At 40.9% G+C, this 20,727-nt stretch overlaps 1 protein-coding gene across 1 annotated transcript in view; it reads left to right on the forward strand.

The window, feature by feature from the left end:
* The window catches only part of naaladl2 (N-acetylated alpha-linked acidic dipeptidase like 2), an 894,403-nt gene that overhangs the window by 824,989 nt on the left and 48,687 nt on the right, over nucleotides 1–20,727 (forward strand). The window contains exon 17 of the mRNA XM_074668343.1: nucleotides 10,250–10,343. Coding sequence (XP_074524444.1) covers nucleotides 10,250–10,343 — 94 coding nt within the window. The remainder of the gene's footprint in view (nucleotides 1–10,249; nucleotides 10,344–20,727) is intronic.

A 20,727-nucleotide genomic window follows, 5' to 3' on the forward strand; every position in this document is an offset into this window, starting at 1 on the left:
AGAGGCGCTGAACAGATCTACACTGTAGGTTATTTCACACATACTAGCAAACTAGTGTTATATAGGGACAGCTGCTTAGGTAGATTAAGTGGGAGGCTGTACATCACCCAGGCACAGAGCTGTGAACACACAGCACGCCTGATGTCCTGTTGGGGTGCTTCATTTAAGGCTTTAAAACACGCTGGAGACAAACAGGCTTTATGTCATTCAACTAGTAATGATTGCTTATCTAACTTTTAGAGGAAGTTCACCTTTTTTAGCAGGTAACATGTTTTCAGTCAGCTCCGTTGGTTATTTAAATACTTCTTCAAATGCAAACAAATGCAGAAACAGCTCTCAGCTCATATAATGAAGGGTCACACACATCACACTGGGTGACTCAAATCCAGTGGTTCTTTTCTGTCTCTCGGTCAGGGGAAGCAGACTTCAGAGTGGAGGAAGCTTTGAGATTTAGTTCTCCACATTTTCCCAAAGCTTTAAAAAGTTTCAGGAAAATTCACAGCAATTACACTGCAGCAAGAAAGCTTATCAAATGTTTTTGTCTCATTTTCAGTAGAAAAAGTCTTTTCAGACTTAATCTGAGCCACATTCACCAGAAAAATATCTTGTTTCGAGTTATAAACAACAGAATGAGGTCTGAACTGCTTGCAACAAATTAATCTGCCAATGGAAGCAGAGGAAAGTTACTTTTATAAAGACATTGTTCTAGTTTTAAGCAAAATTTTGTTCTACCTTTGGCAGATTTTGTTTAACTTGTTACAAGCAAGTCAGATTTTATTTTGTCTTTAAATAACTTGAAGCAAGACAATTCTCTGGACTGGCCAGTTGTACATGGCTCATGTTAAGTATAATAAGACAATTTTTACTTAAAATAAGATAAAATCATTTGATAAGATTTCAGGTTTTTGCAGTGCAGGGAGGTCAGCAGCATTTTTGTTTTGCAAGGGAGTGGAGCTGGACCATAGACTGTATATAGAGTGGACAGCGTGGTTTCGCTATTTATCATTGTACGGTTTTGAAGCCAAAATACCGCCGTCTCAGGCGCCACCATTGTAGCAGTTTGGAGCCAGATTCTGCGCAGTAGAATCCATGGGGGATTCTGGGAGAATCTGAGTGGAGATAATAATTATTATTTTTTCCTTTCAAGAGTCTAATCACTTCTTGACTCTACCTCCCGACATATTTTACAATCCCAGAAAAAAATACACAAGAAAGGCATCTGTTAATCATAATTAAACGTTACGTAAAGCCTCGTTTTTAACCTTGTATAACTAATGAAAAATAAACTTTTCAGAAAAAAAGAGGACTTGATACAAGGCAGCCAAATAATATCTTAAATCACCACAACAATCGGATGTGAGAAACATTTTTACGGAGAGTATTAATTTTTTTTAAAGTTTGACCACAGCCCATCTGGAATGACTGGAAAGCATTATTTTTAAACCTATACTACAGCCAGTCACCAGGGGGAGCAGTTTTCATGGAGACCTCATTTCGAGCCGAGCAAGCAGACATCCATATTTTTTTTGTAAATGCACTGCTTTTGGCACTGAGTCCTAAAACTCAGAACACTTTATTTTTTTGTTTAAGTTAAAACACAAAGGTTTGATTATTTCACAGGTATTGTTCAATGATTTTCTATAAAATATGATTGGAACATTAAAGGTGTATGCTGTCAGTTATAAAAAATAGGAATCAGTATCAGCAGGTCAGGTTCTTCAAAGATTGGTGATCGGTGATTGGCCAGAAAATTGTGAGCGGTGCACCTCTAGTTGTTTTATTTATTAAGTAAAATCCTACGGACCTTACCTTTGAGGAAGTTTAGTGTTACTGTAATTTGCTAAATGCTGCAAAGGTTTCTACTTGTTCATCAGGCTCCCTGTCTTATCTTAGTGTTGGAACTAGGGGTGCAACGGTTTCAGATTTTGGTTTATGGTTATAGTCTGGGAAAAACAACAACACAGTTTTACGGTTATTATTATAGACATAAAAAAAAATCACATTGGCATTCTTTGAAAATATGTTTAATTGTTTTTTTTCCCCACATTGTTTAACAGTTTCTGCCTTTTGAAACAAATACAGCACACAAATAAGTGAAAAAAAGTTTATATCTCTGGAATGAAATGTAAGCTACCTTGTTTATTTAAACATGCATTATTAGTTATTTTAATCATCTAACGTTATTTTGCTGTTTACTGAAACACACTTGGGGTAATAAACATTAGTGTTATTATCATCAACTGTCAGTGTCATCATCCATGCCTAGTATTATTATTGGTTATACATTTTTAATCATCTAATGTAATTTTACACGTGGGTAATAAACGTCAAGTGTTATTATCATCCACTCATTCAACTGTCAATGTCATTCATGTCTAGGCTACTATTATTAGGTATTTTTAATCATATTCTTAATCATATAACGTCATTCGGTTGCCGTTTACTTACCTTAACGACTTTGGCATGTAATTCAGGATGGTGATCAAGCAGGTGCTGCCGGAGTTTCGAGGTATTGGAGCCCCTAGCTGAGACTTCTCGTCAGCAGGTTTTGCAAATTGGGTAGCCGTCATCTTGAACAAGTCCCTGGGCATCCTTCTTGTAGCCAAAATGCTCCCACACTGCCGACCTCAAGCATTTTTTTGGTGGAAAGAGGTCGTTTTTGTTGGGTTGAGTTTCAGGTGTATCTGCCTGCTCAGCGACATCTGCCATTAGCTCTTTGCTAACGTAGCCACCATGGTTAGCTGAGCTTGTTTCTCCTGGGATTCGTGGGCTGCAGCTCATATGTCTGTGACACGAACAATGGTCCCCGTCTATCTTGATTAGTTTTACAAACACTGTTTCACTATTTCTCTCTGTATCTCCTAGTCTTCTTGTCTCTCGTCTGTGTGCTGCTGAGGTACACCCGCTAAATAGGCCGTGTGGAAACAAAGCGCGCGAGAGAGACAAAGGGACCGTTTCCACTGCATTTTGCGGCGCACGGGAGTTTAAACTGACAGACTGTTGTGAGCGGAAATAACCGTTGTTGCCGAACGTCTACGGTTATATAACCGAGACGTTTAAAACCGCAGGTAATAGAATAATCGGTTAGCCGCTGCACCCCTAGTTGGAACTCTGTTTTAGTAAAGCATCTTGAGATAACATTTCTTGTGATTTGGTGCTACATCAATAAAGATTAATTGGATTCAGAAAACTTTGCCCGTATATTTAACTTCACGGTGTATTCAAACTGTTTTAGCAAGATACAAATAATTCAGAGAAGAATCAGTGATCCGAGATATTGTGGTGGTCTGAGTCTCACAGTGTGTCCTAACAGAAATAATGCAGTGTGCTGTTTAGACCCTGGATTCTGCTATTTCCCAACTTACTTTGTCTAAACATGGAAGCAGAGTAGACAAACTGTAAACTTCAGATAATTACCTCTATTCCTCTTCTCCCAAAGACTAAAACCTTATCCAGGTGAGAGCTGGCTGAGGGTAGATCACAGAGATGACAGGGATGTGCTGTACAAGGATGTCGCTTGATTTTTTTTTGGAAAAGAGGTGATGGTGCTACATTAATAACACACATACCTGTGGTTCTGTACTACTTGTCTTTCTGCAGAGTATCTCCAGATGCCTGTCTGCACACAGCTGATAGCTGTATGGTCTTTTAACATGAGGTTATAGAGGCAAGTGCCTATAGTTGGGTAATTCAAGTAAATGATGCGTGCTGTTAGGATAATGTGTCTGTGGAGTTCCCATTTTTGTTTCTGTCCAACACTTTTCTTGATGTTCTGCTTCAGTGAGTCTGTTTCACAGTGTTTGAAACACTTTTATTTCTTGTTTTTTTTTCAATATATCAGAGCTGAAAGAAAATTTCATTCTTAGTTTTGATCTTCCACTCAGATGTGAAACTCACCCATTGGAGCCATGGTTAAACAGCTTTTAGGAAGTAAATCTACGTTTTGGAACCGTTGCATTGTGATAAAAACAACACTGAGTGTTTTGTCCCTCAGTCTGTGGCCTCACTCTCATCTCCCATCAAAAAATGAAGAGTTCTTGGTGAATGTGAACTTTCTTCTTGTTTGCACTGGCAATATGTGCATGCTGCATTTACTCACCAAAAGGCAGAGTGTAGAGAGGGTGTAACTGTGGCTTTAACCCTTTCAAACATCATTTCATCAAACACGTTAAATCAGGCGGTGAAAATGATTGGTTGAGGCTGAGGTATCTCAACCGCGGCTGTAATTTTCCACAGCAGTTACACCAGACATACATCTCATAGGTAGACGATTTATTGATGTTTACCAGCTTCATGTAGCATCTGTGAGAGTGTGAGAGTGTGAGAGGCTTCAGGGAGAGCTGTCTCCTCACCTGACCCCGAGTCAGGGTTCTGGCCGTGTGCCTCGGACTCTCTGTCCAGTCCTGATCGGGCTGACCTCCAACACATTCAACCAGTGAGGGCTCTGTGTGTGTGTGTGTGTGTGTGTGTGTGTGTGTGTGTGTGTGTGTGTGTGTGTGTGTGTTCCATTGAGTGGGTGAACTGGGTATTAAAGTTATTATCCTGTGGTCTGCTCAACTGGACACAGACTTGAGGCGCACTGGCCACAGATGAAGCAGGTCAGCTGGAACACACACACACACACACACACACACACACACACACACACACACACACAAAAAAAAAAAAGCCTTGCTGCATACTGACCTTTCTTCCTCTGCCATTTTCATGTTTTTCTAGGAAAGGTAAGTTTGGCACATTTTGTTCTCAGGAATAGTTCACAATGTTTTAAGCTTTAAAGAAAGATGTTTTTGTTTTATCATCAAGGCCTTCTGAGGAATTTAAAAGTCATCTTTAAATACTTGTATTAGGCCAGCTAAAATGCAGCAGTAATGTTTCTAACCACAGCATGCAGATGACACTCAGATCTCCGTGTCGCTGACTGAAAGAGATCATGGGTTCGTAGATTCACTCTGTCGCTGCGTCAAACAGATCAGTGCTAAACTCAGATGAAACTGAAATCATTGTCTGGTCCACAGAAACAAAGAGAAAGTGTCGGTCATCTTTAAGGCCCCTTAATGCTCAACGTTACATACGGATCTAGACTGTCTGTCTGTGCTTTGCGTTCATTTTATACACAACGGAGCAGTATCACTGGAAACTGTGGGTGCAGTGTTGCTGTAACCAACCTATACGAAGTGACACAAAGAAGAAACAACAATGGTGGAACTTTCATAATATACTTAACTGCCTCACTGTCCACCACCTTCTACAACGTTACCTCCGTTTTTGTCTTTTATGTAAGAGCTACATTAGCAACACCTCCTCCACAGTTGCCATGTTTGTTTTTGAGTTTGTTGTTGTCATAACCTTGTGATTCTGGGCTGGGCTTGCTGGGCTTGGCTGGCTTCCTGTGGCTCAGAGAATAGACTTTCAAACAACTCTACTTGTGTACAAGTCTCGTCATTGTTCAGCACCAAAGTTATGACAGCTAAAATGCCAGTTTTTATACATGAACAGATAGTTTTTAGTAATACTATGCATAACCATTATACTCGAGCTTCTAGTAATGGACAGCTTGAATTACCCACTTCAAAAAACAAAAACAATGTATTAATGAGATCTTTTATTTTTAAATCACTGACTTTGTGGAATAAACTGCCCCATACCCTCTGTATTCTTAGCAAATTATATTTTAAAAGAATTCTTAAGGTTTACTTAACACTGTAATTTACTGTATGTTTCCATCATCTGTAAGGCTGTTATTCATTTTTTATTTTTTACAAATTTATGTATTTTATTCGTTGCACATTGTATGATGTGATGTGTTTTCATTTTGCATTTATAATTGTATAATTGTTGTATGTTTATTTTAATGTGGACCCCAGGAAGACTAGCTGGTTGCTACGGCACCAGCTAATGGGGATCCTTAATAAATCAAATCAAATCAAAGTTCTTCTCTGACATGTTAACACCAGTTTCCACCAAGCAGTTCGTATTGGTTTGACTTAGTGCAGCATTTTGTGACATTTTCATTGACCTAGTCCTGAACAGGTCCCCCAATTAATGACCTGTACCCTCTCACTTTTTGGGACCCTTCTGTTGAGGTAGGGGAGAGCGGAGAAACTGAGCCACTTTTTACATTGTTTGACCTGTAGGCAAGTGGAAATGAAATTGAAGTGAAATCAACACATGTGCATTGGAAATAATTAGACCACATCCATAATGATAGGTCATGGAAATATAACCTGTCAAAAAAAATGGCCTTGTGGCTCAACTTGCCCCAGCTAAGGGGTAAATTGCTCCACCTAAGAGGGTAAATTGAACCACATGGGGGTAAGGTGACCTTTTGACATTTTTGGTAGCGTTCCTTGAAGTTGATGAACCAATCTTGACCTAAAAGAATAGGGACCTTATTAAGAATCTGTTTAGCTACAAAACCAACTGTTTACCTGAGTTAAATTGTGATCTCTTCTACACTGCCTGCTGAACGGTTAGCTTTCCAGCTCTCTGGGACAGAGATATTGCTTTTCTCTGCCATTTCGTAGGCTAGATCACATGATTTCTTTGCTGTGAGGCCATGGAACTGGCCAGTTTTTTTCACATGGTTTGCAGGTCTTCCTCCATCTCCTCTGTGAAGACCCTCATTGTGTTCCCTGTCCCTGTGTAGCCTGCCACTGTCTTTCTTTAGGAATCTGCGTAAGGTTGTCCTGTCATTATTTCTCTCTGTCGCCACTTTTCTCATGGATTTTTCACCCTGGATTTCGGTTGCTGCTCTCTGCATCTCCTCAAGGGGTGTTGAGCCCCAGTTTGTCTTCCTGCTGTATTTCCTCAGCATTCTAGCTTATCTTCAATGTTACACATATTAAAAAAGAAAAAAAAAAAATCATTATGTACTACACTTAAACATGTTTTACCTCTGACACTTTAGTGCCTCATTGTGGGGTAAGTTAAATCACTGGGTCAATTTACCCCAAGCAGTTTGGCTCACTTTACCCCACAGCCACCATTTTGTTAAAAACAACCTAGCCTAGCAATTCAGGGTAATACCTAGCTTCACGATTCACATGGTTTTATACATTGATAGTTCAGCAACACATTTGATGTATGTTTTTAAACATAGTTAAAAATATTTTGAGTTTATAGTCATTATTCGTGATATGTTGAAAATTTACTTCGACATGCAAATAATGATTTTTGGAGAATAAAAGTTACTTACCACTTCAACTTGTGTTTCTGTTCACCACAGAGAGCTTGAAATGAGGCAGGCTAACTAAATCCAGAGTCATGTGACCACTAATGCGTATCGTTTCCCAGAGACAGGGGGTGGGTCAATTTACCCACAGGCTCAACTTACCCCGTTCTCCCCTACTGAACATACTGATCCAACCCCAGAGGGTGGAACTAGAAACACGGTTGTCCATTGGTTGGTCTAAAAAATGGTTTCTTCCCCTGCATCGTGGTCGCTGTATTTCTCCTGGTGGCTAAAAGTCTTCTCTAAAACAAAGCTCAATTGTTCTTTGTAACAAAGAGACACATGCCAATCACAAAGATGACGGATTGCTGAATGTCTTCCATCATTGCTTTTTGTTTACTGTATGACCTTTCACTTCTTTGTTAGATGTTTGAGGGGGGGTACACTGTGCGTCCCTGCTATGGCGCCAGGCTATTACATAACTGACGCGACTATCGGGGTCCACCTTACACATCAATCTGTACACCGGAAAAAATTGAATTTTGTCTTTTTTTCAAACTTAGTAAAAGCCACATTCACCTGACCAGTCCAGAAAAACGTCTTATTTCAAGTTATTCAAAGACATAAATGAGGTCTGAACTGCTTATAACAAGTTAAAGAAAAATCTTCCAGTGGAACAAGAGAGAATTAACCTGTATTAAGACATTATTCTAGTTTCAAGCACATTTTTGAGCAAACTTTTCTTGTTCCATTGGCAGATTTTTTTTTTTACATGTTACATGCAATTCAGATCTCATTAATGTCTTTAAATTAGGGATAGACTGATTATCTGCCTTTTTTTTAATCTGACGGCCAATATGAAAGCCATTCAAAACGGTGTTGTTTTCTGATGCTTCTCTGCACAGAATTTCTCTCTGTCTACACTATGGAAGCCCTGGATGGTCATTTAAAATCAGTCATGTAAAATCAGTCATGTAAAACCAAACAGAAAATTAATTCAACTTCATTACATGCCTGAAAAAGGCAGCACAAACTCTATTCTTCCTAGTTTTATTGCAGTTGCATTGAAATTTTGGAAAACTTTATTTACTGTAGAAAATTTAAGCTTTTTTTTAAGTTTTCATTCAACTTTATAAAACATGCTGCTAAGGGACGGAGCTGTTTAATAAACATATGCTTGAAAACTTTTGATTGGAGTTGTTGGAGTTTGTATTGTTCAAATTTTTTTACGCCAATATTTTCACTTTGACTGAAAATGAATATTGCCTTCAAATATCGGTTATCCGCCTCCTTGCCTACTAATAATCAGTATCAGCCCCAAAAAATCCATATTGATCTATGTGTACTTTAAACAACTAAAGAACTTAAAAGAAGACATTTTTCTGGACTGGTCAGTTGAATGTGGCTCACATCAAGTATAACAAGAGAATTTTTACTTAGAATAAGACAAAAAACACTTGAAAAGGTTTCATTTTTTTGCAGTGTACTGAACTGTTCTGATCCAAAGAAGACTGCCTGGTGGAAACAGGGCTCTAGAGCCATGTGAACTAATCAGACTCTGAGAACCTCAGAACCCGGGAGGTCTCCTGCTAGTGCTTAGAGTTAGGACTAAACATGGTGATCATGCATTCCCATTTCATGCCCTTAAATGAGAAGATTTGAGACAGGCCTCAACTCCAACAACATTCAAACCCAGGATGAAAACAGTTATTTTTAGCTTTACATATGACAATTGAAAGTATTTAATCTGCAATATTTCAATGTTGTATGGAAGTACTTTATTTTGCCTTCTTGTGATTTTATTTCCTTTTTGCTACAAAGCACTTTGGATTGCCTATTGTAAACATAGAATTTTGATCAACAAATAAACTTGCTTTGCCGAAATGATCTCATCTTTATAATTAGACATTTTAGCACGAAACCTTGCAAGCTTATAGCAGCAGTTATTTCTGGATGGCACACACACTATTATTAGTGAGGAGGCTCTATTGACAGACTCCTGAGGATTAACTGTAATCATATTAAAAAGTGGAAGTAAACTAAGTGGAGAAAAGACGGAGAGGTCACAGACTCAGAACTGTGACAGAGAAGTAAACAGTTAAACAGAATGAATGACGGGGAAAGGTTGGAAACACCTGAGCTCTTTTTACGATGAGAATAGATTTTTACATGAGGATTCTTTGCATCTAACAGGAAACTTAATCTTAGTGCAAATAATACAGCTCAGAGTAGATTAGACATCTAACGTCCTTGGTCAAGGTGACTCCATTTATCAGGGAGTGACTGAGGAGTGTGCCAGGGCTGTATTTCCTGTGTGAACGCTGCAGTCTGGATGTGGAGGAAGACGATCGATGCGTCAATAATCTCAGCTGTGATTTCATACAGAGTATCTGGTCGGAGCATCGAGCTGCAGCGATGTTACACCCTGATAAAAAATCCAGGTTGAGGCCCTGCCAAGTCCTCGGCCTGCTGAGAGGGGCTGAGCCTGCGACAGTGTTTGCATTAAGAGCAGAGCCAGACACACTCTGAGATCTGGACAATGCTGCTCAGGATGCACTGCCAACAAGCCGCGCTCTCCGTACATGTTTGCTTTCACTGCAGCCAAAGGTGTTCCGAGTTTTTTTTCTCTCTCATTACAGCTGTTGTCTCATTAGTATGTAAAGCAAAATGTTGTTTGGGGTCTCAGATTTTCAATTTACAATCTGGACTCACAGACGTGTGGTACATAATCAGGACTGGAGCCTGTGAGAGCGTGAGGGAAGGAAACAAAACCAGGACTGACTGTTGACTGACTGAAAAGACGTCTCTGTCCCAGCAGCAATCCAGCGTCTGACGAACATATATAAAGATGTCCTGAACAAGCTACACACAAAGCATGTTATACTACCTTGTTATTGTTTTAGTCAAACATATCATGCCTTATTAAAGATTGGTGCCATGTTTCTGTGTGCAGGTGTAATGTTAAGACAACAATGCATCAGGTCATGATGGGAGAAAACACCAAAGTCTTTACACCAGACTGTTAGATTGATGTTGTAGCAGAGAGCTAACTCAGAAATCTCTTTGTTTCATCAGATGACAGCAGAAGCCATCCTGCGTCTGGTTAATGATCCCGTCCTGCCCTTCTACCCTCTGGACATCGCCCTGGACGTCCAAAACAAACTCAAAGGTAACACAACTGATGGTGAAGTGGTGGTGAAAAGGTGATGTGTGCTGCATGTATGTTTTAACCCTATAACGCCAAACGTATCACATTTGATACATGACTCGTTCAGCCCTCCACATAAGCAGTGTGGTATTTTTTATCCTGAAAAACCTGATGTGTACAATCAGATACATGCAGTGCACAGATAAACCAACACTGGGTTGTAGGTCACTCATAAGCTGTCCTTCCAGTGACACTCTAAGTCTGCCATGACTCAGGAATTGGACACAGGTTGTTTTTCAAGAAGAACTTTGCCAAGTTTAAAAAGGTTAAGGTAAGAAAAACATTACAATATTTACTGGCACATCAATAGGAACAGTTACTGGGTTCATGCAAAGTAAAAATACTAAAAAACCGTGTTGAAGATGGCGTATCAAATTTGATACAGCGGGTATATAAGGTTATGTAACTCTTTTATTTCATGCATTATATCTAAAATCAAGCAACATACAGTCTTTTTATTTTTAACATTTTACATTTATAGTTAAAAACTAGGTATGAAACTTGCTGTACTGCTGTATGAAAGGATGGCCTGGATGGTTTCCCAACATGGGAAACCCGACAGAGATGCAAGCAGTGCACAGGCCACTTTGCCCATGTGTACTGTCAGAAATGCAGAGTGCATCTTTGCTTCAACAAGGAGAGAAACTGTTTTCAGGCCTTCCACCATGCAAAACAAAAGGTTGTGAACCGCAAAATGAGTAAAATACTAAAATGTTATTTTTTCCCATGCTTCCAGCCAGTTCCATTGGTGGCTTTCTCACTACTGCATGATGGTAGCACTGTTTATGTTTGGAAGTACAAACTTGTTAGATTTGTTTGTGATTTATGATGTTTTTGTTTGTCCAGGAAAAAACAATCGTTGAGCATTGTGACCTGATGTATCAAATATGATACAAAATGAAAATCAAATATGGAAAGTGATATTTGAAAATTTTTGGGGGGTTGTTCAGAGGGACCAATCAAGGCTCCAAGTTCAAAGAACTGGAATTTTCTGTCAATTATCTAATGGTTTGGGCTTTACAGGGTTAATTCATCCATCCATCCATTTTCTACCGCTTATCCGGGGTCGGGTCGCGGGGGCAGCAGCCTAAGCAGGGAAGCCCAGACTTCCCTCTCCCTAGCCACTTCGTCCAGCTCTTCCGGGGGGATCTCAAGACGTTCCCAGGCCAGCCGAGAGATGTAGTCTCTCCAGCGTGTCCTGGGTCTGCCCTGGGGTCTCCTCCCGGTGGGACGTGCCCTGAACACCTCACCAGGGAGGCGTCAGGGAGGCATCCTCATCAGATGCCCGAGCCAACTCATCTGGCTCCTCTCAACACAGAGGAGTAGCAGCTCTACTCCGAGCTCCTCCCGGATAGCCGAGCTTCTCACCCTATCTCTAAGGGAGAGCCCGGCCACCCTACGGAGGAAGCTCATTTCGGCCGCTTGTACCCGCGATCTTGTTCTTTCGGTCACTACCCAAAGCTCATAACCATAGGTGAGGGTGGGAACGAAGATCGACTGGTAAACAGAGAGCTTCGCCTTCCAGCTCAGCTCCCTCTTCACCACGACAGACCTGTGCAGAGTCCGCATTACTGCGAACGCCACACCAATCCGCCTGCCGATCTCTCGCTCCATCCTTCCCTCACTCGTGAACAAGACCCCGAGATTACAGGGTTAATTTTCGTATTTAAAGGTGGATATGGAACAACTCTGTGTGTACACGGTGTCTATAAAGTGTCTTAACAGTTAAAAAAAATCACTATAAAAGCAAATGAACAGAAAAATATGTGGAAATTATCACGATATGAGTAGATATTGCAGAATTAACGCTGAAAGGTTCGTCAAACACAATTGGTGTTTCCCTCTGTTTTGGATCATCCTCTTTTCCTTTTATCCAACACTTGCTGGGTTTCCACTAAACTTTTTCGCAAAATAAAAGCGATATATCTGAAGTTTCAGTAAAGAATAATTTTGCCTTGCCGGTGTTTCCATAACGACCAGAATTGCGTACACTTTATTAAAGTAAAACATAATGTCCGTCCAGATGCTGCACTCATGACGATGCCGATGCTTGAGCATTAGTGTTTTTATTCACTGCACAAACTGTCGTCCCTGATCACGCTAACTTGAAAAAGGAAGGAGCAGAACACTGAATGAAAATCATCATTTTCAGCTCACATACTCTCACGCACACACACACCTCTGCCCCTCCCTGCCGTTCTGACGCCTTAACAAGTGTCGGTCAAAAACACAAACAACCCTAACCCTGCACTGAACATATAAATAAGAGCAGAGCTGATAAAATATGAATGCTGGAGTCTGTTTGTGTGGCAGTGGAGGTGAGGATGAGGATTGTTATGACAGCATGTGGAAAAGGTGTTTCCATTGCACTTTTGCAACAAAGTTCAGTATCGAAATGTCTGAAAGACCACCTCATGAGGGCGTAAAAACTTTTTTATCAAATTTGAGAGTTTTTTTGAAAATGTGGTGTTTCCATTACAGTTTCTTTTTTTTATTTATGTTTTGAGCAATTCTAGGTGTAATGGAAACCCAGCTACTGTCTCTGTCTTCAGTCATTTCTTGTGCCGTGCATGAATTGACGGATACAACAGATGTGATGGTGGATCTCTTCCATACTTACCCCTGACTCACACATGAAGCATGAGCAGAGCACACTACACCGTACTCAGAAACCACTCTGGTCAATCAATGCATTCACACAGCACACGCTGCGATCCACCAACAGCTGTTAGTGGCTCTTACGCTGTGAGTCTATTTTTGCCACAGGCGCATGTCAATCTTTGCAGAGCAGTTTTTACTAAACAGGAAAACAGGCTCGAAAACAATCAGAGTATCCAGTCATTTCAAAATAAAGCACCATGTTCTGGCTCCCGATTGTTAATCTCATCCTTGTTCATCAAAATGACACCATTGGCACAGAGCTGGGAGTCATCAGCAGGTCAGATCCAGAGGAAATCTGATTTTATGGACTAGTAGAGTTCAGCTTGGAGGTGACATACTTCATAATTCTATACGGCATAACACCTTCTTTTTATTAGGGCACCAACAGAAAGGAAAATGCAACTAAAAAGTTTTTGTTAAAGTTTTGTGAGGGCCAGATGAGCTTAAAGGGGACATATCATGCTGATGCCTGAATTAATACTTACATATAATATAACAAAGTTCAAAACAAGACCTTTCCCCCCCTGAATTTTCAAAAAATGAGATATTGTATTTTTTCTGATAACCTAGAATGAGATTTGATGCCTCTGAAAATAGGTCATTGCCATTTGGCCGCGAAAATTCGACCACCGTGACAACACGAGGATCCTTTCATTTTATTGGAGTAATCTGATAAAGCAGCTCCTCCTCTGTTATGTCAGTTAGTCACACAACCACCATGAGGGATACACCCACCAAGAGCCGAGTATAAACGTATAAACTATACATGTTACAGTAGCGGTTTGACTCACCACACTGAAGCGTCCTGAGATGATCTGTGTCCAGGTGGATTTTCTTCCTCCTGAGCTGCAGAACCGTCCGGGTCTGACTCGGGGTCCAATACAAAAGGACGTATCCTACACTCTGCCATTTTATTAGTGCTATCAATGCCTTACGGTGAAGTTTTGACAAACAGCAAACTCGCTCAGTCTGCCCCATTCAATCTGGCGATTTTGTAAGTACTGCCATGCTGCAAAAACCGCCCCCTGGCTCTACCCCCTCCGCCTCTCTGATAGAACTGACCAATCAGAGCACAAAGGGCTGTGACGTTGCAAGGTTACTGGAGGTCATTCTCCAAACGGAGCGTTTCAACGAGATCTTCAGAATGGCCTAAAATGAGGATATTGAGAACGCTATTGTGGGGCAATGAAGGAACTAAATGACTTGTACTGAGGGCAGAAATGCTTTACAGGCATCCTAGTCTGGCATAGTGAAAAGGAGAAACAAGCATGATACGTCCCCTTTAAGATACTAATTAGTTGCCATGATAGTTTACTCATCTCAGTCTTATTCTTGTTGGTTCTTTTATCCAACATGTTGCACTTGTTTGCAATCACTGTAAAATTGATTTGTATCGTCTCGGCAGTGACCAACACACCTGTCATCCCTCGCTCTGACAAGAGAGTGAAATGAACAATATAAAGATTTCAAGCTAAGATCAAAACAGTCTGTCAGTACTGTGCACAGTAAAACTGGCTGCTTCTGCAGCGTTGAGTATGAGCCATGTGTTCCACTTTGTCTGGATTAAAGACGTCCATATTACAAGAACTCCCTGAATCCAGACTTACAGTTTACTCTTGAGTGCCTCTGGACTGCAGCAGCAAAACAAGTAATGAATAGGAAACATGACCGTCAGTCTCTATACACTGGAATTTTTGGCACTTATGACATTGATTCTACACTTTGCATCAAGAAACGTGAGTCTAAGTTTGCAGACTGAACACTGCAGTGTGTGTGCGTATGTGAGAGTGTGTGTGTGTGCAAGTGAGTAACGGGTGTTTCAGACATTCATGGAGAGGCATAACTCATTTTCACTGTCCTACCAACCAGCCTGGGCACAAACACCTAATACCCACTCTCTCTCACACACACATAGACACACACAGGAAATAAAGTGACATACTGTGCACACACCCTAGTTACAGATGCACACAAACCTCATTGTCACACAGACACACCTCCACCTTGTATAAAAAGCTCTTTGCAGGTTTTTCTTTAAGTGTACAGTGGAGAAAATAAGTATTGAGCGTGTCAACTTTTTTCTCATTACGTTTATTTCCAAAGATGCAATTCAAACGAAATTTCTACCAGACATTGGTGTTAACTCAAATAATCCACACATGAAAAGAAATCACAACGTTCAGGTCCATAAATAATGATTATGTGGAATTAAGTACGATAACACAGGAAAAAAGTATTAAACACACCATGGAAAGGCTGTATACTTTGGTAAGGAAATGCACCATACCACCTGAAATCTGTCAGTAATTGATACTTGAACTTCCAATAAGTGCAAACCAACATCAGCTGGGCTAGAGCAAATTGATGGTCCTATAAAAAAGTTTGTTTTTTCACCAAGCAGTTAAATACAACACACCTCATGATGGGTAAAGGCAAAGAGCTCTCTGACGACATTCACAACCTGATTGTTGCACAGCATCAGAATGGAACTAGTTACAGACTTATATCGAAGCACCTGAATATTCCAGTCAGCACTGTTGGGGTCGTTATTCGCAAGTGGAAGAAGTTACACCTTACCATCAACAGGCCACGCACAGGAGCTCCTTGCAAGATTTCTGACCAGGGAGTCAGAAAGATAGTCAGAAGAGTACTCAACGAGCCAAGGACCACCCTGAGATTGCTCCAGAAAGACTTGGAGGCAGCAGGTACAATTGTTACAGAGAAAACAATAGGCAATGCACTCCACCGCCATGACCTCTATGGACGCTCAGCCCGCAAGACTCCATTCCTCAAGAAAAGGCATGTTGAAGCTCGTTTAAAGTTTGCTAAACAGCATCTTGACAAGCCTGTAGAATACTGGGAGAATGTTGTCTGGTCAGATGAGACCAAAATTGAACTTTTGGGCTGTCATACTACATACCATGTTTAGAGGAGAAATGGCACTGCACATCAGCCAAAAAACACTGCACCAACAGTGAAGTTTGGAGGTGGAAGCATCATGGGATGGGGTTGTTTCTCATCTCATGGTTTTGGCAAACTTCATATAATTGACGGAGCAATGAATGGAGCCATGTATGGGGAAATTCTTGATATGAACCTGCTGCCATCCACCAGGATGATGAAGATGAGACGTGGCTGGACCTTCCAGCAGGACAACGATCTAAAGCACACGGCAAAGTTGACTCTCAAATAGTTTCAGAAAAAGAAAATCAGTCTGTTAGAATGGCCTAGTCAATCACCTGACTTCAATCCAACTGAACATTTGTGGAAAGAAGTAAAGAAAAGGGTTCACCCGAGGGCACCAAAGAATATTCCAGATTTAAAGACAATCTGTGCAGAGGAATGGGCCAAAATCACACCTGAGCAGTGTGGGCCATTAGTTCAAACATACAAGAAGCGTCTGGAAGCTGTCATTGCAAACAAAGGCTTCTCCACTAAGTATTAGATGAGTCTCAGTTAGTATGTTCAATACTTTTTTCCTGTGTTATTGTACTTAATTCCACATAATCATTATTTATAGACTTGAATGTCATGATTTCTTTTCATGTGTTGATTATGTGAGTTAATACCAATGTCTGGGAGAAATTTTGTTTGAATTGCAGCTTTAAAAATAAATATATGTGAAAAAAGTTGACCCATTCAATACTTATTTTCCCCACTGTATACCTCTGTAAATATGCATGTGCACAGAAACACCAGTTCCTCTCCTGTAGGTGTACCGTTGTGTTGATTCACGTGTCAAATTGAACATATTAATTTCTCATCCACGCAGTGAGCTTGACTCTTGTGTTAAAAACCTTCTCTTCTCCTCTCTAACCCCCAGCCTTCTCCCTTAAACCTCAGACACAGATTATTTTCCTGGGTCTTGCACCACATTCATCATTCTGTTCCATTTAATCGATGTCAGTTTGGAAATTCAAACCTGTATAAAACATCCAGAGGCTGTTCAGAGCCACCGAGTCATATCACTATACATGGTTAAAAGAAAGTAACCCACCAACATGATAACTTGATGTATAGATGCAGAAGGTGCTGCCCCCTGCTGGCTTAGTCCTCCCAAAAACCCTTTGACAACAGCTCAACATCGATCAGTCGTATTAGTTTGATTCTTAAAGTGAAACTTGTGGATTTTATAGATGCAGTTCATACAGAGTGAAATGTTTCAAGTCTTTATTTCTTTAAATTGTGATGATTATGCCCCACAGTTAATGAAAACCTCAAATTCAGGCTGTCATTAAATTTAGAAATGTTACATAAGACCATTAAAAGTAGATATTTATACAGAAGTGCTAAAGAGTTTGTTCATTTATATTCACTCTGCACTTGGTTGGGATTTATTTCTGCATCTATCAGCCTGTGGTTCTGCTCAGGATGCTTTCATTAAGGCCTTCAGCTCGTCTGTGTTACTTTGTCTGCTGTCTCTCGTCCTCCTCTTGATGTTATGTCTCTCTGTATGGAATGAATATCCTATCTTAAATGAAAAGCATTTTTAATTGATTTGAGAGCAGTATTTTATTGATTTCATGCTCAGATTTAATAATATTATCTCTCAAAACTCTGCTCTTGCGCTCAAATTTGCTCTAACTGTGTCCTCTTGCTCGGTTACAATGCTACTCGCTCAGATTTCCTGTGCTCACAGATCTCTGTCTGCTCTCGAATAATTTGTGGATCGACCAATAGGAGGCTGAGTAGTATTGACCAATCAGAATGTATGGGCTGCACTCTTTCAACCTGGTTTATCACCCCCTGACCTCCAGGGCTGTAATAAATGTGTTTTCTTTAACTTTTTTGTTTACTGTTTACTGACGAGCTGAAGGCCTTACTGTTAGGAGGAGACCACTGAGGGGGTTTTATTACTTTATTTTTATTAGCAGTCCAGAAATCATTCCCCTTGGAGATCTTGCATCTTTTTCCTTCCTCCCTGCTTGGATCCAGCTCTCTGTGAAAGTCCAGCTTCTTCAGCAGGAACATTTAGGGTCTGACCCTCCTTGTGGAGGGGGTCAGTGACTGTTTTCTGGACAATGACCATTCAGCAGTCTTCACTATGACTGTGTCTCAGACTCAAATATCATGTGAAGACTCAGGAAACCTTTGCCGGTGTTCCAACTTAATCTAGACACAACACTTCAGAGTTTTTATTTTTTCTACTAAATTCTAATTTTATCAGGTACTGATTATCAGTGTTTTTCATTAACTTTAAGCCATAACTATCATAATTAACAGAAATAAACGCTTTCACTCTGTATATACTGAGTTTATAAACTGCTCAAAAGATAAAAGGAACACTAAAATAACACATCCTAGATCTTAATGAATGAAATATTCTTATTAAATACTTTCTTCTTTACATAGTGGAATGTGCTGACAACAAAATCACACAAAAATTATTAACGGAATTATAAGTTGTTAACCCATGGAGGTATAGATTTGGAGTCACACTCAAAGTTAAAGTGTAAAAACACACTACAGGCTGATCTAACTTTGATGGAATGTCCTTAAAACAAGTCAAAATGAGGCTCAGTAGTGTGTATGGCCTCCATGTGCCTGTATGACCTCCCTACAACGCCTGGGCATGCTCCTGATAAGGGTGGATGTGTCCTGAGGGATCTGCTCCCAGACCTGGACTAAAGCATCCGCCAACTCCTGGACAGTCTGTGGTGCAATGTGGCGTTGGTGGATGGAGCAAGATATGATGTCCCAGATGTGCTCAGTTGGATTCAGGTCTGGGGAACAGGCGGGCCAGTCCATAGCATCAATGCCTTAGTCTTGCAGGAACTGCTGACACACTCCAGCCACATGGACTCCAGCATTGTCTTGCATTAGGAGGAACCCAGAGCCAACCGCACCAGCATATGGTCTCACAAGGGGTCTGAGGATCTCATCCGGTACCTAATGGCAGTCAGGCTACCTCTGGAGAGCACATGGAGGGCTGTGCAGCCCCCCAAAGAAATGCCACCCCACACCATTACTGACCCACTGTCAAAGCATTTATGCTGGAGGATGTTGCAGGCAGCAGAAAGTTCTCCACGGCGTCTCCAGACTCTGTCACGTCTGTCACATGTGCTCAGTGTGAACCTGCTTTCATCAGTGAAGAGCACAGGGCGCCAGTGGTGAATTTGCCAATCTTGGTGTTCTCTGGCAAATGCCAAACGTTCAAACGGTGCTGGGCTGTAAGCACAACCACCACCTGTGGACGTCGGGCCCTCATACCACCCTCATGGAGTCTGTTTCTGACCCTTTGAGCAGACACTTGCACATTTGTAGCCTGCTGGAGCTCATGTTGCAGGGCTCTGGCAGTGCTCCTCCTGTTCCTCCTTGCACAGAGGAAGAGGTAGTGGTCCTGCTGCTGGGTCGTTGCCCTCCTACAGCCTCCTCTACGTCTCCTGATGTACTGGTCTGTCTCCTGGTAGCACCTCCATGCTCTGAACACTACGCTGACAGACACAGCAAACCTTCTTGCCACAGCTCGCATTGATGTACCATCCTGGATGAGCTGCTCTACCTGAGCCACTTGAGTGGGTTGTAGACTCTGTCTCATTCTACCACTAGAGTGAAAGCACCGCCAGCGTTCAAAAGTGACCAAAACATCATCCAGAAAGCTCAGGAACTGAGAAGTGGTCTGTGGTCACCGCCTGCAGAACCACTGCTTTATTGGGGGTGTCTTGCTAATTGCCTTTAATTTTCACCTGTTGTCTATTCCATTCTCACAACAACATGTGAACCTGATTGTCAATCAGTGTTGCTTCCTAAGTGGACAGTTTGATTTCACAGAAGTGTGATTGACTTGGGGTTACACTGTGTTGTTACGTGTTCCCTTTATTGTTTTGAGCAGTGTATAATATATGAGTTTCACCTCCCTAATTTAAACTATGGACATAAGCAAACTTATTCACAGCCTTCTAATTTATCGAGATGAGCATGAAGGCTTGGATTTTTATAGACATAATTTCCAGGTCTACAGCTGTTAATGCAGGATTTATTCAAGCATAGAAAAACATACCAAAGGTAATATGTTTTACATCTTGGAGGTTGTGGTAATATTTTGAGGTCCTGAAAATCAGAAGTTTATGAAACTATTTGTGAGCGCAGCCTTCAGTTGAGCAAGTTGGGTTCGATGCACAGCATGTTAGAGGAAAAGCATGTTAAATCGTTTTAAGGTTAAATTGGACGCTGCAAATACACGCCCGTGTTAAATTTAGGGAAGCTGTCCTCTGTGAACAAGTAACATAAAGTGATTTCCATATTCATCACTCAAAGTGTTCAACTTGCATAGTTAATAAAGAACGCAGCACTTTAGTCAAGGTCTGAGTTGAACCCCGGGCAAATTTACATCACCAAATATTCAGCAGTTTAGCATTCTGCACCACCTCTCAGGCCTTGTGAACCAAAATAAGCTTATTCAGTCACAGTCTCCGAGCGCTAAGGCTCCTGTCCTTGAATATTAAGATGACCTTTGAAAGAGGATGCACAACAGAGGCTTTGACACATTTAGCTTGCATGGTTTTTGTTACAGAGGCTTGGAATAAACAGTCTGATGCTGCTTTCGCTTTGCACCAAGAAAAATCAAGGACAGGAGTTTGTGGGGAAAGTTGGGATAATGAATGGGAACTTTTAATTTGCTGCGTGTTGCTGAAGTTGAACAAAAGAAATGCATACTGTACAGAATTAACTTTCACCCTTGAGA

This window comes from Halichoeres trimaculatus, unplaced genomic scaffold, assembly GCF_033239565.1.
Source record: "Halichoeres trimaculatus isolate MK-OKI-2021-1 unplaced genomic scaffold, fHalTri1.1 fHalTri1_scaffold_4, whole genome shotgun sequence".
Lineage (NCBI taxonomy): Eukaryota > Metazoa > Chordata > Actinopteri > Labriformes > Labridae > Halichoeres > Halichoeres trimaculatus.